A 17,241-nucleotide genomic window follows, 5' to 3' on the forward strand; every position below is an offset into this window, starting at 1 on the left:
TTCCCATGCATCCTGATGGAAGGAAGAATCGGAAGCATGCCAGGTGGACTGCAGAGCCCCCTCCTGGTTCTAGGCACCCTCCTGAGCCATTGCTTGGTGATATGATTTGGCTGTGTCCCCACCCAAATCTCATCTTGAAGTGTAGCCCTCATAATCCCCACATGTTGTGGGAGGGACCTGGTGGGAGGTAATTGAATCACGGGGACAGTTATCCCCATGCTGCTGTCCTCATAATGAGTGAGTTCTCACAGGATCTGATGGTTTTACAAGGGGCTTTTCCCACTTTTGATCAGCACTTCTCCTTGCTGCAGCCATGTGAAGAAGGATGTGTTTGCTTTCCCTTCTGACATGATTATAAGTTTCTTGAGGCTTCCCCAGCCATGCCGAACTGAGTCAGCTCAACCTCTTTCTTTTTTATAAATCACTTAGTCTCAGATATATGTTTATTAGCAGCGTGAGAACAGATTAATACACTTGGCTACAGGTCCACTTTGCAAACTGGCATTTGGTATTTCTACCACCCATCGGCACAGAGTCTGGGTAGCCCCTTCCACCCACCAACACTGATGTGTAGGGAAAGTGAGCTGACCACCTTCCCAAACGGGCAGGGCTCATTTTTGGACATGTTGAAACAAGCCTCTGAGGGATGATTAATTAGTTTGTAGTAATTTCTAGGAAGGATATAAGGAAAACAAAACAGTAAATATATTAAGTCAATTGAAATAATTCCCTTCTCTGTGAGCTTATATTCAGCCAGGTTAGTTTGTTATAGTTTGTTTTTATTTTAAGGGACATATTTGCATGATTCAAAGAAAAATTGTATGGAAAGGTTTACTGAAGAGAAATCCTGCTCTCTGCCCACCCTGGTCCCACCACCTATCCTGTATAGGTGACCACTTTGATTAATTTCTTTTCATCTTTCCATTATTTCTTGTGTACATGTGATCAGGTTCACTCCCCCTCACACCTCAAACATGGGGCAATATGTAGATAGACTATAGATATAGCTATACTTATCCCCCCGTTCTTTCTTGCACAAAAGGTAGCATATTATATATTCTTTTCTGCGCCATGCTATTTTTTCCCTTAACGGTATAGCCTGGCCATCTGTCTGCATCAGTAGAAAGAGATCTTCCTCTTTTTTACATGGCTATATAATATTCCATTGTATAGATGAATTATAGTTCATTCAATCTGTTCCCTGTTGGCCAGACCTTTGGGTTGTTTAAAATCCTTCACTATTACAAAGAAGGTCAGAATGAAGACTCTTTTTTGTGGGTCATTTTGTACTTATGCAGGTTTCTGCAGGTGTACTGTGGGATAGACAGCTACAAGGAGAATTACTTGGTCAAAGGGTAAAATGCGTTTACATTTTTGCTAGTTATGACTAAATTCCTTCCATAGGGTTTCTGCCATTTTACAGTCCCACCATCAAGGTGAGAGAGGGCCTATTTCCCTATAATCTCACCAATGGCACCTGTTGTCAATTTTTTTAACTTTTGCAAATTTAGTGGAGAGAAATTATATGCAGTTTTCTACCTCACTTGGAATTAATTACTTGTTCAGTTCCTGAGTCCATTGGGAGAGTGTTGGCTCCCAGAAGGTGGAACCATGTGGGGACCATCATTTTCCTCAGTACCTAACACAGAACCTAGTGCTTAATGTAACTAACACAGAATGGGTATTAAATAACAAAAAAATCAAATAACCTAACTTAAAAATAGGCAAAGGACTTGAATTGACATTTCTCCAAAATTAATATACAAATGGCCAAGCATGTGAAAAGATGTTCAGCATCACTAATTATCAGAGAAATGCAAATCAAATCCACAGAGATACCCCCTCACACCCATTTGGATGATGGCAACAAACCACTCAAAATAACAAGTGTTGGTAAAGATGGAGAGAAATTGGAACTCGTGTGCATTGTTGGTGGGATTATAAGCACTTCCTTTAACAAGTGTTAAGGAAAACAGTATAATAGTTCCACAAAAACTTAAAAAAATGTAACTACCATATGACCCAGCAATCACACTTCTGGGTATATATTCAAGCAGATTTTGTTTTTTTGTTTTGTTTTGTTTTTTATGTTTTTTTGAGACAGAGTTTCACTCTTGTGCCCAGGCTGGAATGCAATGGCACGATCTCAGCTCATCACAACCTCCACCTCCTGGGTTCAAGTGATTGTTCTGACTCAGCCTTCTGAGTAGCTGGGATTACAGGCATGTGCCACCACACCCAGCTAATTTTGTATTTTTAGTAGAGATGGGGTTTTTTCATGTTGGTCAGGCTGCTCTCAAACTCCTGACCTCAGGTGATCCTCCTGCTTTGGCCTCCCAAAGTGCTGGGATTACAGGTGTAAGCCACTGCGCCTGGCCTGAAAGCAGGTTCTTAAAGAATTACTTGTACACACATATTCACAGCAGCACTACTCACAATAGTGAAGAGGTAGAACAACCCAAATGTCCACCAACAGATGAATGGATATGCAAAATGTAGCATACGGTATGCTACACTGCTATATTACTCAGCCTTAAAAAGAAAGGGGGATCTCTTAGCCCAGGAGTTCAAGATTACAGTGAGCTATGATCACACTACTGCACTTCAGCCTGGGCAACAAAGAGAGCCTCTATCTCCAAAAAAACAACATCAAAAAAGGAATACAATTCCAATACATGCTACAACACAGATGGACCTTGAGGACATTGTTAAGTTCAATAAGCCAGTCACAAAAAGACAAATACTGTATGATTCAACTTATATGAGGTATCCAACGTCATCAACTTCATAGAAACAGAAAATATAGTGGTGGTTACCGGGGTTGCAGGGAAGGGGATAAAGGAAGTTGTTACTTATGTGTAGAGTTTTAGATTTGCAAGATGAGAATGTTCAATAGATCTCTTTTACAACAATGTGTGTAATGCTTAACAGAACTGTGCACTTAAAAGCAGCAAAGACGGTAAACTAAAGGATTTTTTATCATAGTTTTTTAAATTAAAAAAAACACAGGATCTTGGCCAGGCATGGTGGTTCACACCTGTAATCCCAGCACTTTGGGAGGCTGAGGCAGGCAGATCACCTGAGGTCAGGAGTTCGAGATTTCAGTAAAGATTTGGCAAATGATTAAACCAATCAATGAATGAATGAACAAGTGAGTTATTGGAAATGTCAACAACTAGGCCTCTCTTCCTGCCGGGATGACTCCCTCACATCTAAAGTGGTGTTTTTTCCATACCATCCCTGAGGGCCAAATTCCCCTGACACCTGATCCCCCCTACTTATGCTCTCCTTTTTTTCATTCCCAACAGGGAGGTGCCCAGATCAGCCTGGCGGAGATCTGCCGGTCTGGGGAGAGGTCGACTCGCTGGTACAACCTCCTCAGCTCCAAATACTTGAAGAAACAGAGCAGGGAGCCCAAGCCAGTGGGAGCCACAGCCCCCACCCCAGGGCCCGCAAGCACGGTGAGCAGGGGCACCACCCTCCCACAAGGCAGCACCTGGATCTCAGGAGGGAAAGCCTCTCCCAGAACTGGAGGTAGTTGGGCATCACGAGAGGAGAAAAATGGAGTGGAGGAAGTAGGAGAAGAGAACAGGGAAGGAGAGATCTCCACCAAGGGGCAGGCAGCTCCCCTTCCGGAAACTTGCTTCCACAGCTGTGCTTCCTCCTTTGCTCTACCTAATACCACTTGGCTGATGAAAACCTTAATTCATGATTTTTTACAAACCAAATGGCTAAGGAGGGAGAAAACTGGAAGGTAAAAGATTAACCTTTGTTGAGCCTCTACGTTGTTCAAGGCCCAGAGTGGAGGCTTTTATAAGAGGCAGCAGGAAGTCATGGGAAGACAATCAGAGGGCTAGGTCAGTCATATCCCTTCTCTGGGCCTCCATCTTTAACGTCTAATAAGAGCCTTAAAAGGTTGTTATGAGGATGGGCCTGGTGCCTCATGCCTATAATCCCAGCACTTTGGGAGGCTGAGGCAGGAAGATCTCTTGAGGCCAGGAGTTCAAGACAAGCCTGTCTCTACAAAATATATATAAATAAATATATATATATATATATATATATATATATATAAAATTCTTTTAAATATATATATATAAAATTCTTTTAAATATATATATTTAAAAAAAGAAACAAAGTTTTTAAGAAGCTCTGAAGAAATATATGTAAAGAACACTTGGTAATGGTTCCATTATGACTTTGTTATTTGAAAATCTTGGTCGGGGGTGGTGGCTCATGCCTGTAATCCCAGCACTTTGGGAGGCTGAGGCAAGCAGATCACCTGAGATGAGGAATTCAAGACCAGCCTGGCCAACATGGTGAAACCTTGTCTCTACTAAAATTGCAAAAATTAGCTGAGCATGGGTGGTTGTCTGTAATCCTAGTTACTAGGGAGGCTGAGGCAGGAGAATTGCTTAAACCCGAGAGGCAGAGGTTGCAGTGAGCGAAGATGGCACCATTGCACTCCAACCTGGGCAACAGAGCGAGACTCCACCTCAAAAAAGCAAAAGAAAAGAAAATCTTGTTTGCCTATTTTCAGTAAAAAATGTATGTATTGTTTTCATTTTAGTGCAGTATGCTTTAACGTATTACAATATCCTTAAACTGTCTCCCTGATTTCGAAAGTCCAGGACTCAGATGAGCAGCGAAGGTAGCCTTACATATAGGGTATTGGACTCCTATGGGATCTTGACCACCTCAAAAAGTTAAATAGAGAGTGTTTTTGACTCAGGTTTTCCTGTAATTCTCTGCAGTGATCCTTCCCTCTGTGTAGAGATGGTCCTGTCTGTCAGCGCTTGGTTAGACAGCCACTGCCTAGAATTGTAATGGAGGGGATGGGTTCAGACATACAGGTAAAGATAAGGGTAGCAAATAAATTAAGTCTATTTTCTTTTTCCCTTTGTCCTCCTCCTCTCCCTTCCCTCCCCACCCCCACGTTCTTTTTCATCATCATCATTGTCGTCATTTTCTGTACTTCCTTTTGCATCAGGCACTGTTCTGTTTATTATGTGCCGTTTACCAAAGCTCAGCGAGACTAACCAAATCATATCTCATCAGCAAAGTCAGGTCTCAAACGCAGGGCTCTCACTCGGGAGACGGTGAGCCGGCAAAGGTCATGAAACCAAACTCCTTTCCTTTCTAGAACATGATCTTGAGTCAGGAACGTCAACTCTGAACACACTAGCTCTCTCCTACACTTGATCTTAGCCAAAAGGCCAAGAAGCAATCACACTGGTTCTCTCCTTCCCATTTCTCAAGCAAGTCATAATAATCCCAACCAGTCAGGATGGTTGTAAAGATGAAATAAGAAGCTACACATAAACCATATTTCACAGTGCCTGGTATATACCAGGCCTTCAGTTGATTTTACTTCCCTTTTACCTTCCTTACAAGCAAATGTTAGGAATTTTTCAGGCTCTGGCCCAAACTACCAAGGGTAACTACAAATTAGCCACGTGCTCAGAAAACTACAGGATCCACTTTTTGCTTTAGTATTAGCTGCCATTTGCCAGGTGTCCATTATGTGACAGGTACTCTTCTATGTTCCTTATGTAGAGTCTCAAATAATCTTCATAACAATCCTTTCTAGTAGTTATTAGAGGAAACAGTCTCAGAGAGGTTAAATAATTTCATCAAGTCATAGGGGCTTTTCACTACAGATACCATTCATATAGATATTCCTCTTTCAGGAAGCCCTCCCTGAATGCAGCTTCCCAAGCTTTATCACTGTTCCACTGTTCTCAAACAGCCAATACTTATCTCTCCTATTACCTCTCTTCTCTACTGTTTCCTTATTGTGTTACATTATTGATGGTTCACACATTGGTCTGATGATGCTATGATCTCCTTACACTCGGGGACCTTAGTTCTCTCTTACTTCACTGCTAAACTTGGCTGTCTTCTTCCACAGTGCTGAGTAGGTTCATACATACAGGAGCTATTCTCTGGAGAACTGCTAGCTGGGGGAACTAAGGACCATTTTTCTAGTTTATCAGTGACCTTGGGCAAGATGCTTGACCACTCTGGTCTTTGGTTTCACCATCAGTTCACTGGGAGGGTCACAGCTCTGAGATGCTCTGATTCCTGGCAGGAAGGGTGGCACCCATATTGCACCCAATGACCCAGCAGCCTTTGTCTCTGTAGGACGCTGTGTCTGCTCTATTGGAACAGACAGCAGTGGAGCTGGAGAAGAGGCAGGAGGGCAGGAGCAGCACACAGACACTGGAAGACAGCTGGTAAGTGAGCATGCCCTCGGGCCCCAGAAGCTGCCCTGACCTGGACCTAGGCCAGTAATGAGATCCCCAAATGCCAACACAGGCAAGAGAAGGGTTCCACTGGGAAGACTGAGAACCTCTCTCCTCATGGGTTCTCTGCAGGCAAAAAGGCCATATAACCTCGTATGATGGTTCCCAGAATTCTGTCCAAATTTGCCATTTTGTGTTCCATGAATCACCCATGATAGTTCACACCTAGTGTTATTCTTTATCTTGATATAGTGACATTTATTGTGCTAAAAAATTTTTTTTAAAACTCTGTTACTCTAAATGGAAAATTTGTGTAGTTTGCTATAAATTAAAGAGTCCTTGGGAATTGAATTTGACTTCTAGGAATGGTGAGCAGAAATATTAGACAGAAATAAGATAGGAGTTTACTTCTTCTTCACTTAAGGAGAAGAATGTAATCCCAGCTATTCAGGAGGCTGAGGCAGGAGAATTGCTTGAAACTGTAATGAAACCTCATCTCAAAAAAATTTTTAAAAGGCTGGGGGTGGCATGTGCCTGTAGTCCAAGCTACTCAGGAGGCTGAGGTGGGAGGATCGCTTGAGCCCAGAAGTTCTGGGCTGTAGTGCGCTATGCCAACTGGGTGTTCACACTAAGTTCGGCATCAATATGGTGACCTCCTGGGAGTGGGGGACCACCAGGTTGCCTAAGGAGGGGTGAACCAGCGCAGGTCGGAATTGGAGCAGGTCAAAACTCCCGTGGTGATCGGTAGTGGGATCACGCCTGTGAATAGCCACTGCACTCCAGCCTGGGCAACATAGCAAGACCCCATCTCTTAAAAAAAATTTTTTTTTTTAAGAATGGAAGAGGTCAGGAGTGGTGGTTCACGCCTATAATCCCAGCACTTTGGAAGGCCAAGGTAGACAGATCACCTGATGTCAGGAATTCAAGACTAGCCTGGCCAACATGGCGAAACCCTGTCTCTAATGAAAAATACAAAACTTAGCCAGGCATGGTGGTGGGCACCTGTAACCCCAGCTACTCAGGAGGCTGAGGCAGGGAGAATTGCTTGAACCCAGGAAGGGGAGGTTGCAGTGAACCAAGATCCCACCACTGCATTCCATCCTGGGTGACAGAGCGAGATACTGTCTAAAAAAAAAGAATGGGAGGAAGCAATCCAAGGCTATCCACTTCCGTCAGACCCGCAGTGTTACTGGGAATCCAGGCTCCTTTCCTTCGTCTGCTTTGTTGTCTTTACTATGTGACCTCCATCACCAAGGCTGCTTTATAGCCCAAGATGGCTGCTGGATCACTAGCCATCATGCAGGTAGCCATCAGGAAAGAGGAAAGACAAAAGAGAGCATGCCTATGTACGTTTTAACCAAGAACCATTCCTGAAGGTCCCACACAGCAACTTCTGCTTGCTTCTCATTGGCCAGGCTTAGCCACTTAGCCTGCCTAACTGCAAGGGAGACTGGAGAATGAGGTCTGTTATTTGGATAAAAAAATTAAATATTTGTTACTAAGGGAAAAAGTGGATACTGGGTAGGCCAAGAGCCAAGTCTGCTTCAGAAGGTAACTGTGGACAACACAATGTAATGAAAATAAAGCAATATTATTAAAGTCTAGTTAGATATATTGCTTGCTAAGCCTGACTGAGCCTTCTCTCCTGTTACTAAAAAGGAAGGTAAGTGTTTCAGCAATGTCGAAGACATGCTACTGCCAAAGAGAGCCGTTCTCCTCGATGTAATCAACATGTCTGAACAAGAATTGAAAAGGGGACAGCTTTCTCATTTTGTGATCAGTGCTATTTAATTTCTGGTCTTATGAGAAAGGTCTCATCACACGCTGTAAGAAACAATGACGTAGGCTAGGGTTTGAATCCTGGATTCTTCACGTTTTGTGTAACCTTAGGCAAAATGTGTTTTAAACTTTTTATTGCAGTGTAAAATACAGAAAATTCACCTAAGCATAGAGCTCAGTGAATTTTCAGAAAGCAAAACTCCGTAACTAGCACCAAGTCAAGAAGCAGAATGTGACCAGCACTACCGAAGCCCGCACCTTGCATCACCGTTCTGCAAGTCACTCTAACCTTGCCTGAGCCTCATCTGAAAACTGGGGAAATATTACTAATAACGTTACTGGAAGAGACCCAAGGGAAAGGCACTAATGAAGATCAACTACAAAGCACGTAGTAGGCCCTCAATACATAGTCAAAATTATTATTAGAAAAAAGAGAAGGAACATTGCTCACTGCTGGCTGGAAAAAGGGCTATTCCATGTAGGAAATGGCCACAGCCTATGAGTCTTGCCATTTGGAAGGAAATATAAGTTGGTCTTAAGTGCATGTGCTTTAAATTCAGACAGATATGGAGCTGGAGTCTAGCTCAGCCAACTTCCTTGTGGGATCCTATGTCTGATTAGTAAGACCTTACTGAGCATTAGTAAGTTTTAAAAGCTCCCTGGGTGATTCTAACGTGCAGCCTGGGCTGAATATCACAGCTGTGAACTTCCGTTTCCTCGTCTATGAAAAAGAGATTTAGAAAACAGCCATGGGGTATATCGCAAAATTCGGTGAAACTATGCATGTTAAGCACTTAACATAGACCCTGACCTAGAGGAAGCATTCAATAACTCTTCTGTGTTATTATTCTCTTAGATCCTCAGATTATATATGTAGTCTCAGAAGGTGCCCTCCCTTAATATCTTTTACTCCAGGGATCAGCAGATGATTTCTGGACAGGGCCAGATGGTAAATATTGCTTGCCTTGCGGGCCATGGGAATTCTGTTGCATCCCCTCACCTCTGCTGCTGCAGAGTGAAAGCGGCCATAGGCAGTATATAAACCAGCGACAGTGTCTCTGTTCCCCTGAAACATCATTTATGGACACTGAAATTTGCACCTTTTCACCAAGTATTCCCCTTTTGATTTTTTTTCCAGCCATTTTAAAATATAAAAACCATTCATGGCTTAGACTGTCCTGAACAAAGCAGCAGGCAGGATTTGGCCCTTGGGCTACAGTTTGCTGATGCTTGTTTTACTCTTGTCTCTTACTATTTTTTCATGTGACGAAGCCGATGGCAAGGTTCCTGGAATTTTTATATGTTCCTTTGTTAGTTTAGGGTTCTCTCTAAATTGTCTCAGTCATTCTCTCCACCTCCTTTTCTTCCTCTCTCTCTCTTACTCTGTCTCTCCCTGTCTCTCCCCACCAACCCCTGGCCATCTCCCTCTCTCTTTCCTTTCCTCTCTCTTTCTCTCCCTCTCTCCCCTTCTCCCTGGCACACTGCTATGCCACACTCTACTACAGATCACACAGGCAAAGGTCTGATGCCAGAAATAGGCCCAGGACCTATCTCCCAAAACCCTGGCACAAGATCAGTGGTTTCCACCAAATTCCAAGCTTGTGCTGAGACTTTTCAAGCCGTCTCCTAGCAACCGCCTTCTGTTCCTTCTCCCTTTGTGGCCCCCTGTCTCCCCACCCCCTGCCATTCAAACTTCGCCCAGACGCTGCCCTACAAAGAGGGCTGGGGATCCTGGAGCTGCTGTAGTGGAGTAAACCATCTGCAGCCCCCTCCCCCAAAACTGGAAGGTTCTATTGGTCCTGGGAGGTTACCTGGCCTTGCCGTGCCTGCTCAGCTCTGGAGTCGTGAGTTCTGGTCTCCAAAAGACTGTCAGTGTGTTTTTGTTTCAGTTTATAGTCCTTCCTCGGCATCTGAAACCTAGCGTGTCACTGGTACTCCCTCGTTTTATTTATTTTTTTTATATGTCTTTAAGTCATATAATCAGAAGACTGGGTTTTTCTTTTTTTTTTTTTTTTAAGATTCACAAGCAAAATAAAACTAAGAGTGTTAGAAAATACAGGAGAATATAACACCAAACAATGCTAGAGGGAAAAATCTTCGTATTTGCCCTCCTTGGGGACTTGTATTTGTCTAGGGCAGATGCTGAGAAGTGGCATTGCTGGATCCTAGGGCGTGTGTTTTTTATATTTTAGTAGACATCATAGTGTAGTTCTTAAATAAGATTGTATTAATAAATACACCCATCAGCAATGATTAAGAGTTCCCTAACCTACACCCTCTGTGACACTCACTCTGATCAAACTGCTATAACTTAATTAAGCATATGTACATGTTTTATTTTGACAGACAAGGTTAAATTGCCTTCAGAATGTAAATTGGCTGCTCTCCTTTTCGCTTCCCGCAGGGCTACGCTTGTTTCTGTACCTTCACCGGCACTTGATGTTACCAGATTTGTTTTGTTTTGTTTTGCCACTCCAGTCAGTGAAAAGATATTGTTGATTTTAATTATTTTTCTCTTTACAATTAAGCTGGGTGTTTTTTGTTTTCTCATCTTGGAATATTTAGATCAGATTCACAGTTAAATAGTAGAGACTCCCATAATGGATGAACACTCGGTGGATCTAGACAAACCTGTTTTGTAAACCTGGCTTTATCACGTAGCCTGCCGCACAGGACAAGGCCTGTCAGGCCTCTGCCCCTCACTTTTTAAATCTGTGATATGGAGATAATCTCTTTGAGCACTGTTGTGAGGCCTAGGACCTGAAGTGGAGCTTACTGAGCCCTCAATAAATACTGGCCAATGTGGCTTCTGCAGAGGCCTTTGTGGAGGGCTCCGCATGTGTTTTCATGTTTAACAGCTCTTTTTTTTTTTTGAGATGGAGTTTCACTCTTGTTGCCCAGGCTGGAGTGCAATTGCAATGGCACGATCTCAGCTCACCACAACCTCCACCTCCTGGATTTAGGCTTTTCTCCTGCCTCAGCCTCCCGAGTAGCTGGGATTACAGGCATGCACCACCACACCCCAGCTAATTTTGTAGTTTTGGTAGAGACGGGGTTTCTCCATGTTGTTCAGGCTGGTCTCAAACTCCCGACCTCAGGTGAATCGCCTGCCTCAGCCTCCCAAAGCGCTGGGATTACAGGTGTGAGCCACTGCGCCTGGCCAATAGCTTTTTTTTAGTTTTTAAAGATGGGGTTTCACCATGAAGGACAGGCTGGTCTTGAACTCCTGACCTCAGGTGATCCACCTACCTTGGCTTCCCAAAGCACTAGGATTACAGATCACGGTGGACAGCTCTTTTATTTGTAGATAGAGAGGTCTCTGGGGCCAAGGAGGAGAGCCAAGGCCCCTCCACAGCAGCAGTCCTCATCTAAGTACAGAAGACGTTTTAATTGCAGAATTGTGAGTAGAGATCCAAAAATGTATTCTCCCCATTGGGAAAATCCTCAGGGAGATTTTGTGTTTCCCCACACTCTTGCTGAGCCAGCTAGCTGGATGTCAAATTCTCTGGTTTTGGCTGGGATTCTTTTGGCTCAGTATGATAACACTGTCTCATGCTGATCAGAAGCCTGGCAGTTCTGTATGTCTTTCAGAAGTCAAGATGGGAATAGAGATAAATTACTATTTAACAAATGCAGTCTATTTGTCACACTGAATCCTTCCAACCTTGGAGTCCAAAGGAAACGGAGAGTTTTAAGGACTATCACCAAAAGTCCCTTCAGCAAATGGTGTTGGAACAAGTAGATATTTATTTGGGGAAAAAATACCCTTGGACACTTACATCACGTATAAAAATTAATCTGTGGCCAGCTGCGGTGGCTAAAGCCTGTAATCCCAGCACTTTGGGAGGCTGAGGTAGGTAGATCATGAGGTCAGACAATCAAGACCATCCTGGCCAACATGTTGAAACCCCATTTCTACTAAAAATAGAAAAATTAGCTGGGCATGGCAGCATGTGCTTGTAATTCCAGCTACTCAGGTGGCTGAGGCAGGAGAATCGCTTGAACCCAGGAGGCAGAGGTTGCAGTGAGCTGAGATCACACCATCGCACTCAGCCTGGTGACAGAGGGAAACTCCATCTCCAGAAAAAAAAAAAAAACTCTGAAATGAGTTACAGAGCTACACATAAAAACTGAAATTACAGAAGTTCTGAAAGTCTAAAAAAGAATCTCTTTGCAACTTTGGGGTAGGCAAAGATTTCTTAGGACACAGAAAGCAGAAACTGTAAAAGAAAAAAACCCAATAAATTGGGCTTGACCTTAATCAAAAGCTTGTGATCTTTGGAAGACACCATTTAGAAAATGAAAAGGCAAGCCACAGACTTAGAGAAAATCGTGTAGTACACACGCCTGCCAAAGGACTCATAGCTCAAATAAATGACAATCTCTTACAACTCAATAATAAGACAACCTGATTTTTAAGGGTCTGGACGTTCTAACAGAAACTTCACCAAAGAAGATGGTCATAAATGCATGAAGAGTTTTTCAACAAGACAATGTAAATTAGGCCAGGCTCAGTGGTTCATACCTATAATCCTCACACTTTGGGAAGCTGAGGCGGGAGGATTTCTTGAGGCCAGGAGTTCAAGATCAGCCTGGGCAACAAAATAAAACCCCATCTCGGCAAAGGATCTAAGAAGTCAGCCAGGCATGGTGGTATGTGCCTGTAGTACTAGCTACTTGGGAGGCTGAGGCAAGAGGATCAATCACCTGAGCCCAACAGTTCAAGGCAACAGTGAGCTATGATCACGCCATGGCACTCCAGCCTCAGCCTGGGCAACACAGCAAGACCCTGTCTCTAAAAACAAAGAAAGAAAGAAGCAGAAGAAAATGCAAATTAAAACCCAATAAGATGCAAATACATACCCAGGAGAGTGACTATAAAGACAAACAACACCAAGTGTAGTGAGGAACTAGAACTCTGAAAACATTGCTCAGGGGAAACATAAAATGGCAAAATCACTTTGAAGAAACCATTCATCTGTGGGTTTTTGGTTTTTTTTTTGTTATTTGTTTGTTTTTTTAGACGGAGTTTCACTCTTGTTACCCAGGCTGGAGTACAATGGCGCAATCTCAGCTCACCACAACCTCCGCCTCCTGGGTTCAGGCAATTCTCCTGCCTCAGCCTCCTGAGTAGCTGGGATTACAGGCACGCACCACCATGCCCAGCTAATTTTTTGTATTTTTAGTAGAGACGGGGTTTCACCATGTTGACCAGGATGGTCTCGATCTGTTGACCTCGTGATCTACCCACCTCGGCCTCCCAAAGTGATGGGATTACAGGCTTGAGCCACCGTGCCCGGCCAGTTTTTTTTTTTTTTTTTTTTTTGAGACGGAGTCTCACTCTGTTACCTAGGCTGTAGTGTGATGGCATGATCGCGGCTCACTGCAACCTCCGACTCCTGGATTTAAGCGATTCTCCAGCCTCAGCCTCCTGAGTAGCTGGGATTACAGGTGCCCGTCACCATGCCCAGCTAATTTTTGTATTTTTAGTAGAGACAGGGTTTCACCATGTTGGCCAGGCTGGAATTGAACTCCTAACCTCAGGTGATCCACCTGTCTCGGCCTCCCAAAGTGCTGGGATTACAGGTGTGAGCCACCACGCCTGGCCTGTCTGTGTCTTAAAAGGGTAAATTTATACTTACTGTATGACCCAGTAATTCTAATATCTGTTAGGGGCTGATTTGTTTCCCCCCAAAATTCATACATTGATGCCCTAACCCCCAGTACCTCAGAATATGACTGTATTTGGAGATACAGATTTTAAAGAGGTCATTAAGTTAGCATGAGGCCATTAAAATTGGGATGGAACCTCATTCGAGGATATGCGGACACACAGAGACACCAGGGATGCACATGCACAGAGGAAACACAGTGTGAGCACACGGCGAGAAGGCAGCCATCTGCCTGCCAAGGAGAGAGGCCTGAGGTACACCCAAACCTGCTGACACCTTGAGCATGGATTTCCAGCCTCCAGAACTGCCAGAAAGCAATTTCCTTTGTTTAAGCCACCTAGTATGTAGTGTTTTATTTTGGCAACCCTACCAACATCCAACAGAAATTAAAATCTATATTCATACATAGACTTGTACATAAATGTACAAGCAGCTTTATTCATATTTGCTCAGAAATGTAAATAACCCAAATGTTCATCAACTAAACTCTCCTTCTCTCCCTCTTCCTCTCCTTCTTCTCTGTCTCTTCCTCTTTCTCAACCATTGCCTCATTCCAAAATTTGGAATCCCTAGCCTGGGTGCATTTAAAAGCAGGTGAATAGATCTAAACACATTATAATATATCCATCCAATGGAATATTATTGATAAAAAGGGGTGAACTGTCTGGGTGCAGTGGCTCATGCCTATAATCCCAACACTTTGGGAGGGTCAAAGCGTGTGGATCACTTGAACCCAGGAGTTCAAGACCAGCCTGGACAACATGGTGAAACCTTGTCTCTACGAAAAATAGAAAAATTAGTCAGGTGTAGTGGCACACACCTGTAATCGCAACAACTCAGGAGGCTGAGGCAGGAGGATCACTTGAGCCCACTGGTGGAGGCTGCAGTGAGCCAAGATGATCCCACTGCACTCCAGCCTCCGTGACAAAGTGAGACTCTGATTCAAAGGAACAAAAAAGGAATGAACCGCTGATGCATAGAGCATTGCAGATGAACTTCAGAAATGTTATGCAGACATAGAGAAGTCGGAGATGAAACATATACTGTCTGATTCCATTTGCATGAAACGCTAGGAAAATCAAATCTAATCTATAATGACAGCTTATTGGTGGCTGCCTGGAGGGAGATTAAACTGGGAAAGGTAGGAGGGAATTCTGGGGGAAATGGAACATTCTACATCTCAAGTGCAGTAGTGGTTACACAGGTGAATACATTGGCCAAAACTCAACAAACTATTCATTGAAAATGCATTTTGTTGGAAACAAATTGTGCCTCATTTAAAAAAAAAATTTTTTTTTTTTTTTTTTTTTGAGATGGAGTTTCGCTCTTGTTACCCAGGCTGGAGTGCAATGGCGCAATCTCGGCTCACCGCAACCTCCACCCCCTGGGTTCAGGCAATTCTCCTGCCTCAGCCTCCTGAGTGGCTGGGATTACAGGCACGCGCCACCATGCCCAGCTAATTTTTTGTAATTTTTAGTAGAGACGGGGTTTCACCATTTTTGAGACAGTTTCACTCTTATTGCCCAGGCTGGAGTACAGTGGCATGATCTTGGCTCACTGCGACCTCTACCTCCCAGGTTCAATCAAGTCTCCTGCCTCAGCCTCCCAAGTAGCTGGGATTCCAGGTGTGCACCACCACACCCAGCTAATTTTTGTATTTTTAATAGAGATGGGATTTCACCATGTTGGCCAGGCTAGTTTTGAACTCCTGACCTCATGTAATCTGCTTGCCTTGGCCTCCCAAAGTTCTGGGATTACAGGCATGAGCCATTGCTCCCAGCTCCCCAAAAAATTTCAAATATGTCCTCAATCATCAGAAGGATTGGAAGCCCTGCCCTGGATGTATTTAAAAGCAGGTCAACAGAGGCAGAACAGCTTCTGGTGGGTAACCAAAGTGCTTTGTCATCACAGGAGGTACGAGGAGACCCACGAGAATGAGGCAGTGGCTGAGGAAGAGGAGGAAGTGGAAGAGGAGGACGGAGAAGAGGACGTTTTCACCGAGAAAGCCTCACCTGATATGGATGGGTACCCAGCATTAAAGGTAGGAAGATCTGGGGCATGGAAGGGCTGTTGTGGGGAAAGAGCCTTCAATCCTTGTGCTGAAGCAATCAGAAAAGTCTCAGAACTAAATCTTGGCCTCCAGCATCAGGGCATAAGCCCTTACAATGGAGTGACCTTTGGATCATTCTGGTGAGAGTAAACCAGGAGAGGCCAACTCACCCATCTCTTTTCTTCTGCCCTCTTCACTTTCCCTGCCTTCTCTGGGCAGACCTCAAGCCTTGCAGTCAGATGGGTTTGGGTTCAGATTCTGGCTCTGCTACTCCCTGGCTGTGTAGTCTTAGGCAGATGACTTCATCCCTCTTAAGCCTCCATTTTCTCGTGTCTAAAATGGGCACAGTAATACCAACCGTGCAGATAGCCTCTAAAAATGTATTTCTTCATGTGTATCTGCCCACAGTGCGATAGGAAAAAGGCCAGACTCCCATTGCTCCCTGCTTCCCTATTGCACTAGGGTTACATATTATAGCAGGATTTACTCCCCATAGACAGCTGGCTCCAGGACTCCTGGAGCTAGAGCACCTGCCGTGTTTGAGCGAGGCTGCAGCTGGAGCCCTGCGCAAAGGTACCTGGCCACGGCAGGTGCAGTAGAACCTGGGCTCTTGTTCTAACTCCTCCACACCAAGGGGGCATCATTTTGCAATTTCTCCAGCCAGAGCGGGTGCACTTTTTAAAAATTATATAAAGGCACTATTTTGGCTGACAAAGGTCCTGCATTTAGGTGTTTTTGTTTATCTTTTCCTGATGACTACTGTGTGCGTGGGCAGTAAAAAACCTGATGGGTTGGTTTTAAAAACAAGACTTGCTGATTGACTTCAGAATTCGATGGAAGTAACAATAGTTCTTTGCCAGGGCTGTAGAAGCCTTGCATGTGGTTTTTCAAAATGTGCTTGGTTTATAAGTTTTTTGTGTGTTTTATTTATTTATTTATTTATTTGAGACAGAGCCTCATTCTGTCACCCAGGCTGGAGTGCAATGGTGCAGTCTCAGCTCACTGCAACCTCCACCTCCTGGGTTCAAGCGATTCTCCTTCCTCAGCCTCCAGAGTGGCTGGGATTACAGGTGTACACCACCACACCTGGCTAATTTTTGTATTTTTAGTAGAGATGGGGTTTTACCGTGTTGGCCAGGCTAATCTCGAACTCCTGACCTAATGATCTGCCCGCCTTAGCCTCCCAAAGTGCTGGGATTACAGGCGTGAGCCACCGCACCCGGCCTGGTTTATAAGTTTTGTGAGTGTGATGTGAAGACCCACATAAGAAAATACATTTTTAGAGCCTATCTGCAAGGTTGGTATTATTGTGCCCATTTTAGAGATGAGAAAATGGAGGCTTAAGAGGGATGAAGTCATCTGCCTCTGATGTACTGAGTGTGCTCCCACCAGCCCCCAACCACGTGTGCCACAGGGGTGGGGGTCGGCACTCCAGGCCTTAGGTACTATCCTGGCTGCACCAGGCTGAGCTCATCTAACAGGGCTAACGCCGAGG

General features: G+C 44.1%; 1 protein-coding gene across 4 annotated transcripts in view; it reads left to right on the forward strand.

The window, feature by feature from the left end:
• The window catches only part of WWC1 (WW and C2 domain containing 1), a 184,226-nt gene that overhangs the window by 148,875 nt on the left and 18,110 nt on the right, over positions 1-17,241 (forward strand). For all 4 annotated transcript variants that reach the window (XM_078359150.1, XM_078359158.1, XM_078359161.1 and 1 more), the window contains exons 16-18: positions 3,309-3,461; positions 6,145-6,236; positions 15,608-15,737. In XM_078359150.1, the coding sequence (XP_078215276.1) occupies positions 3,309-3,461; positions 6,145-6,236; positions 15,608-15,737 (375 nt within the window). The remainder of the gene's footprint in view (positions 1-3,308; positions 3,462-6,144; positions 6,237-15,607; positions 15,738-17,241) is intronic.

The sequence above is a fragment of the Callithrix jacchus genome, chromosome 2 (genome assembly GCF_049354715.1).
Source record: "Callithrix jacchus isolate 240 chromosome 2, calJac240_pri, whole genome shotgun sequence".
Classification (NCBI taxonomy): domain Eukaryota; kingdom Metazoa; phylum Chordata; class Mammalia; order Primates; family Cebidae; genus Callithrix; species Callithrix jacchus.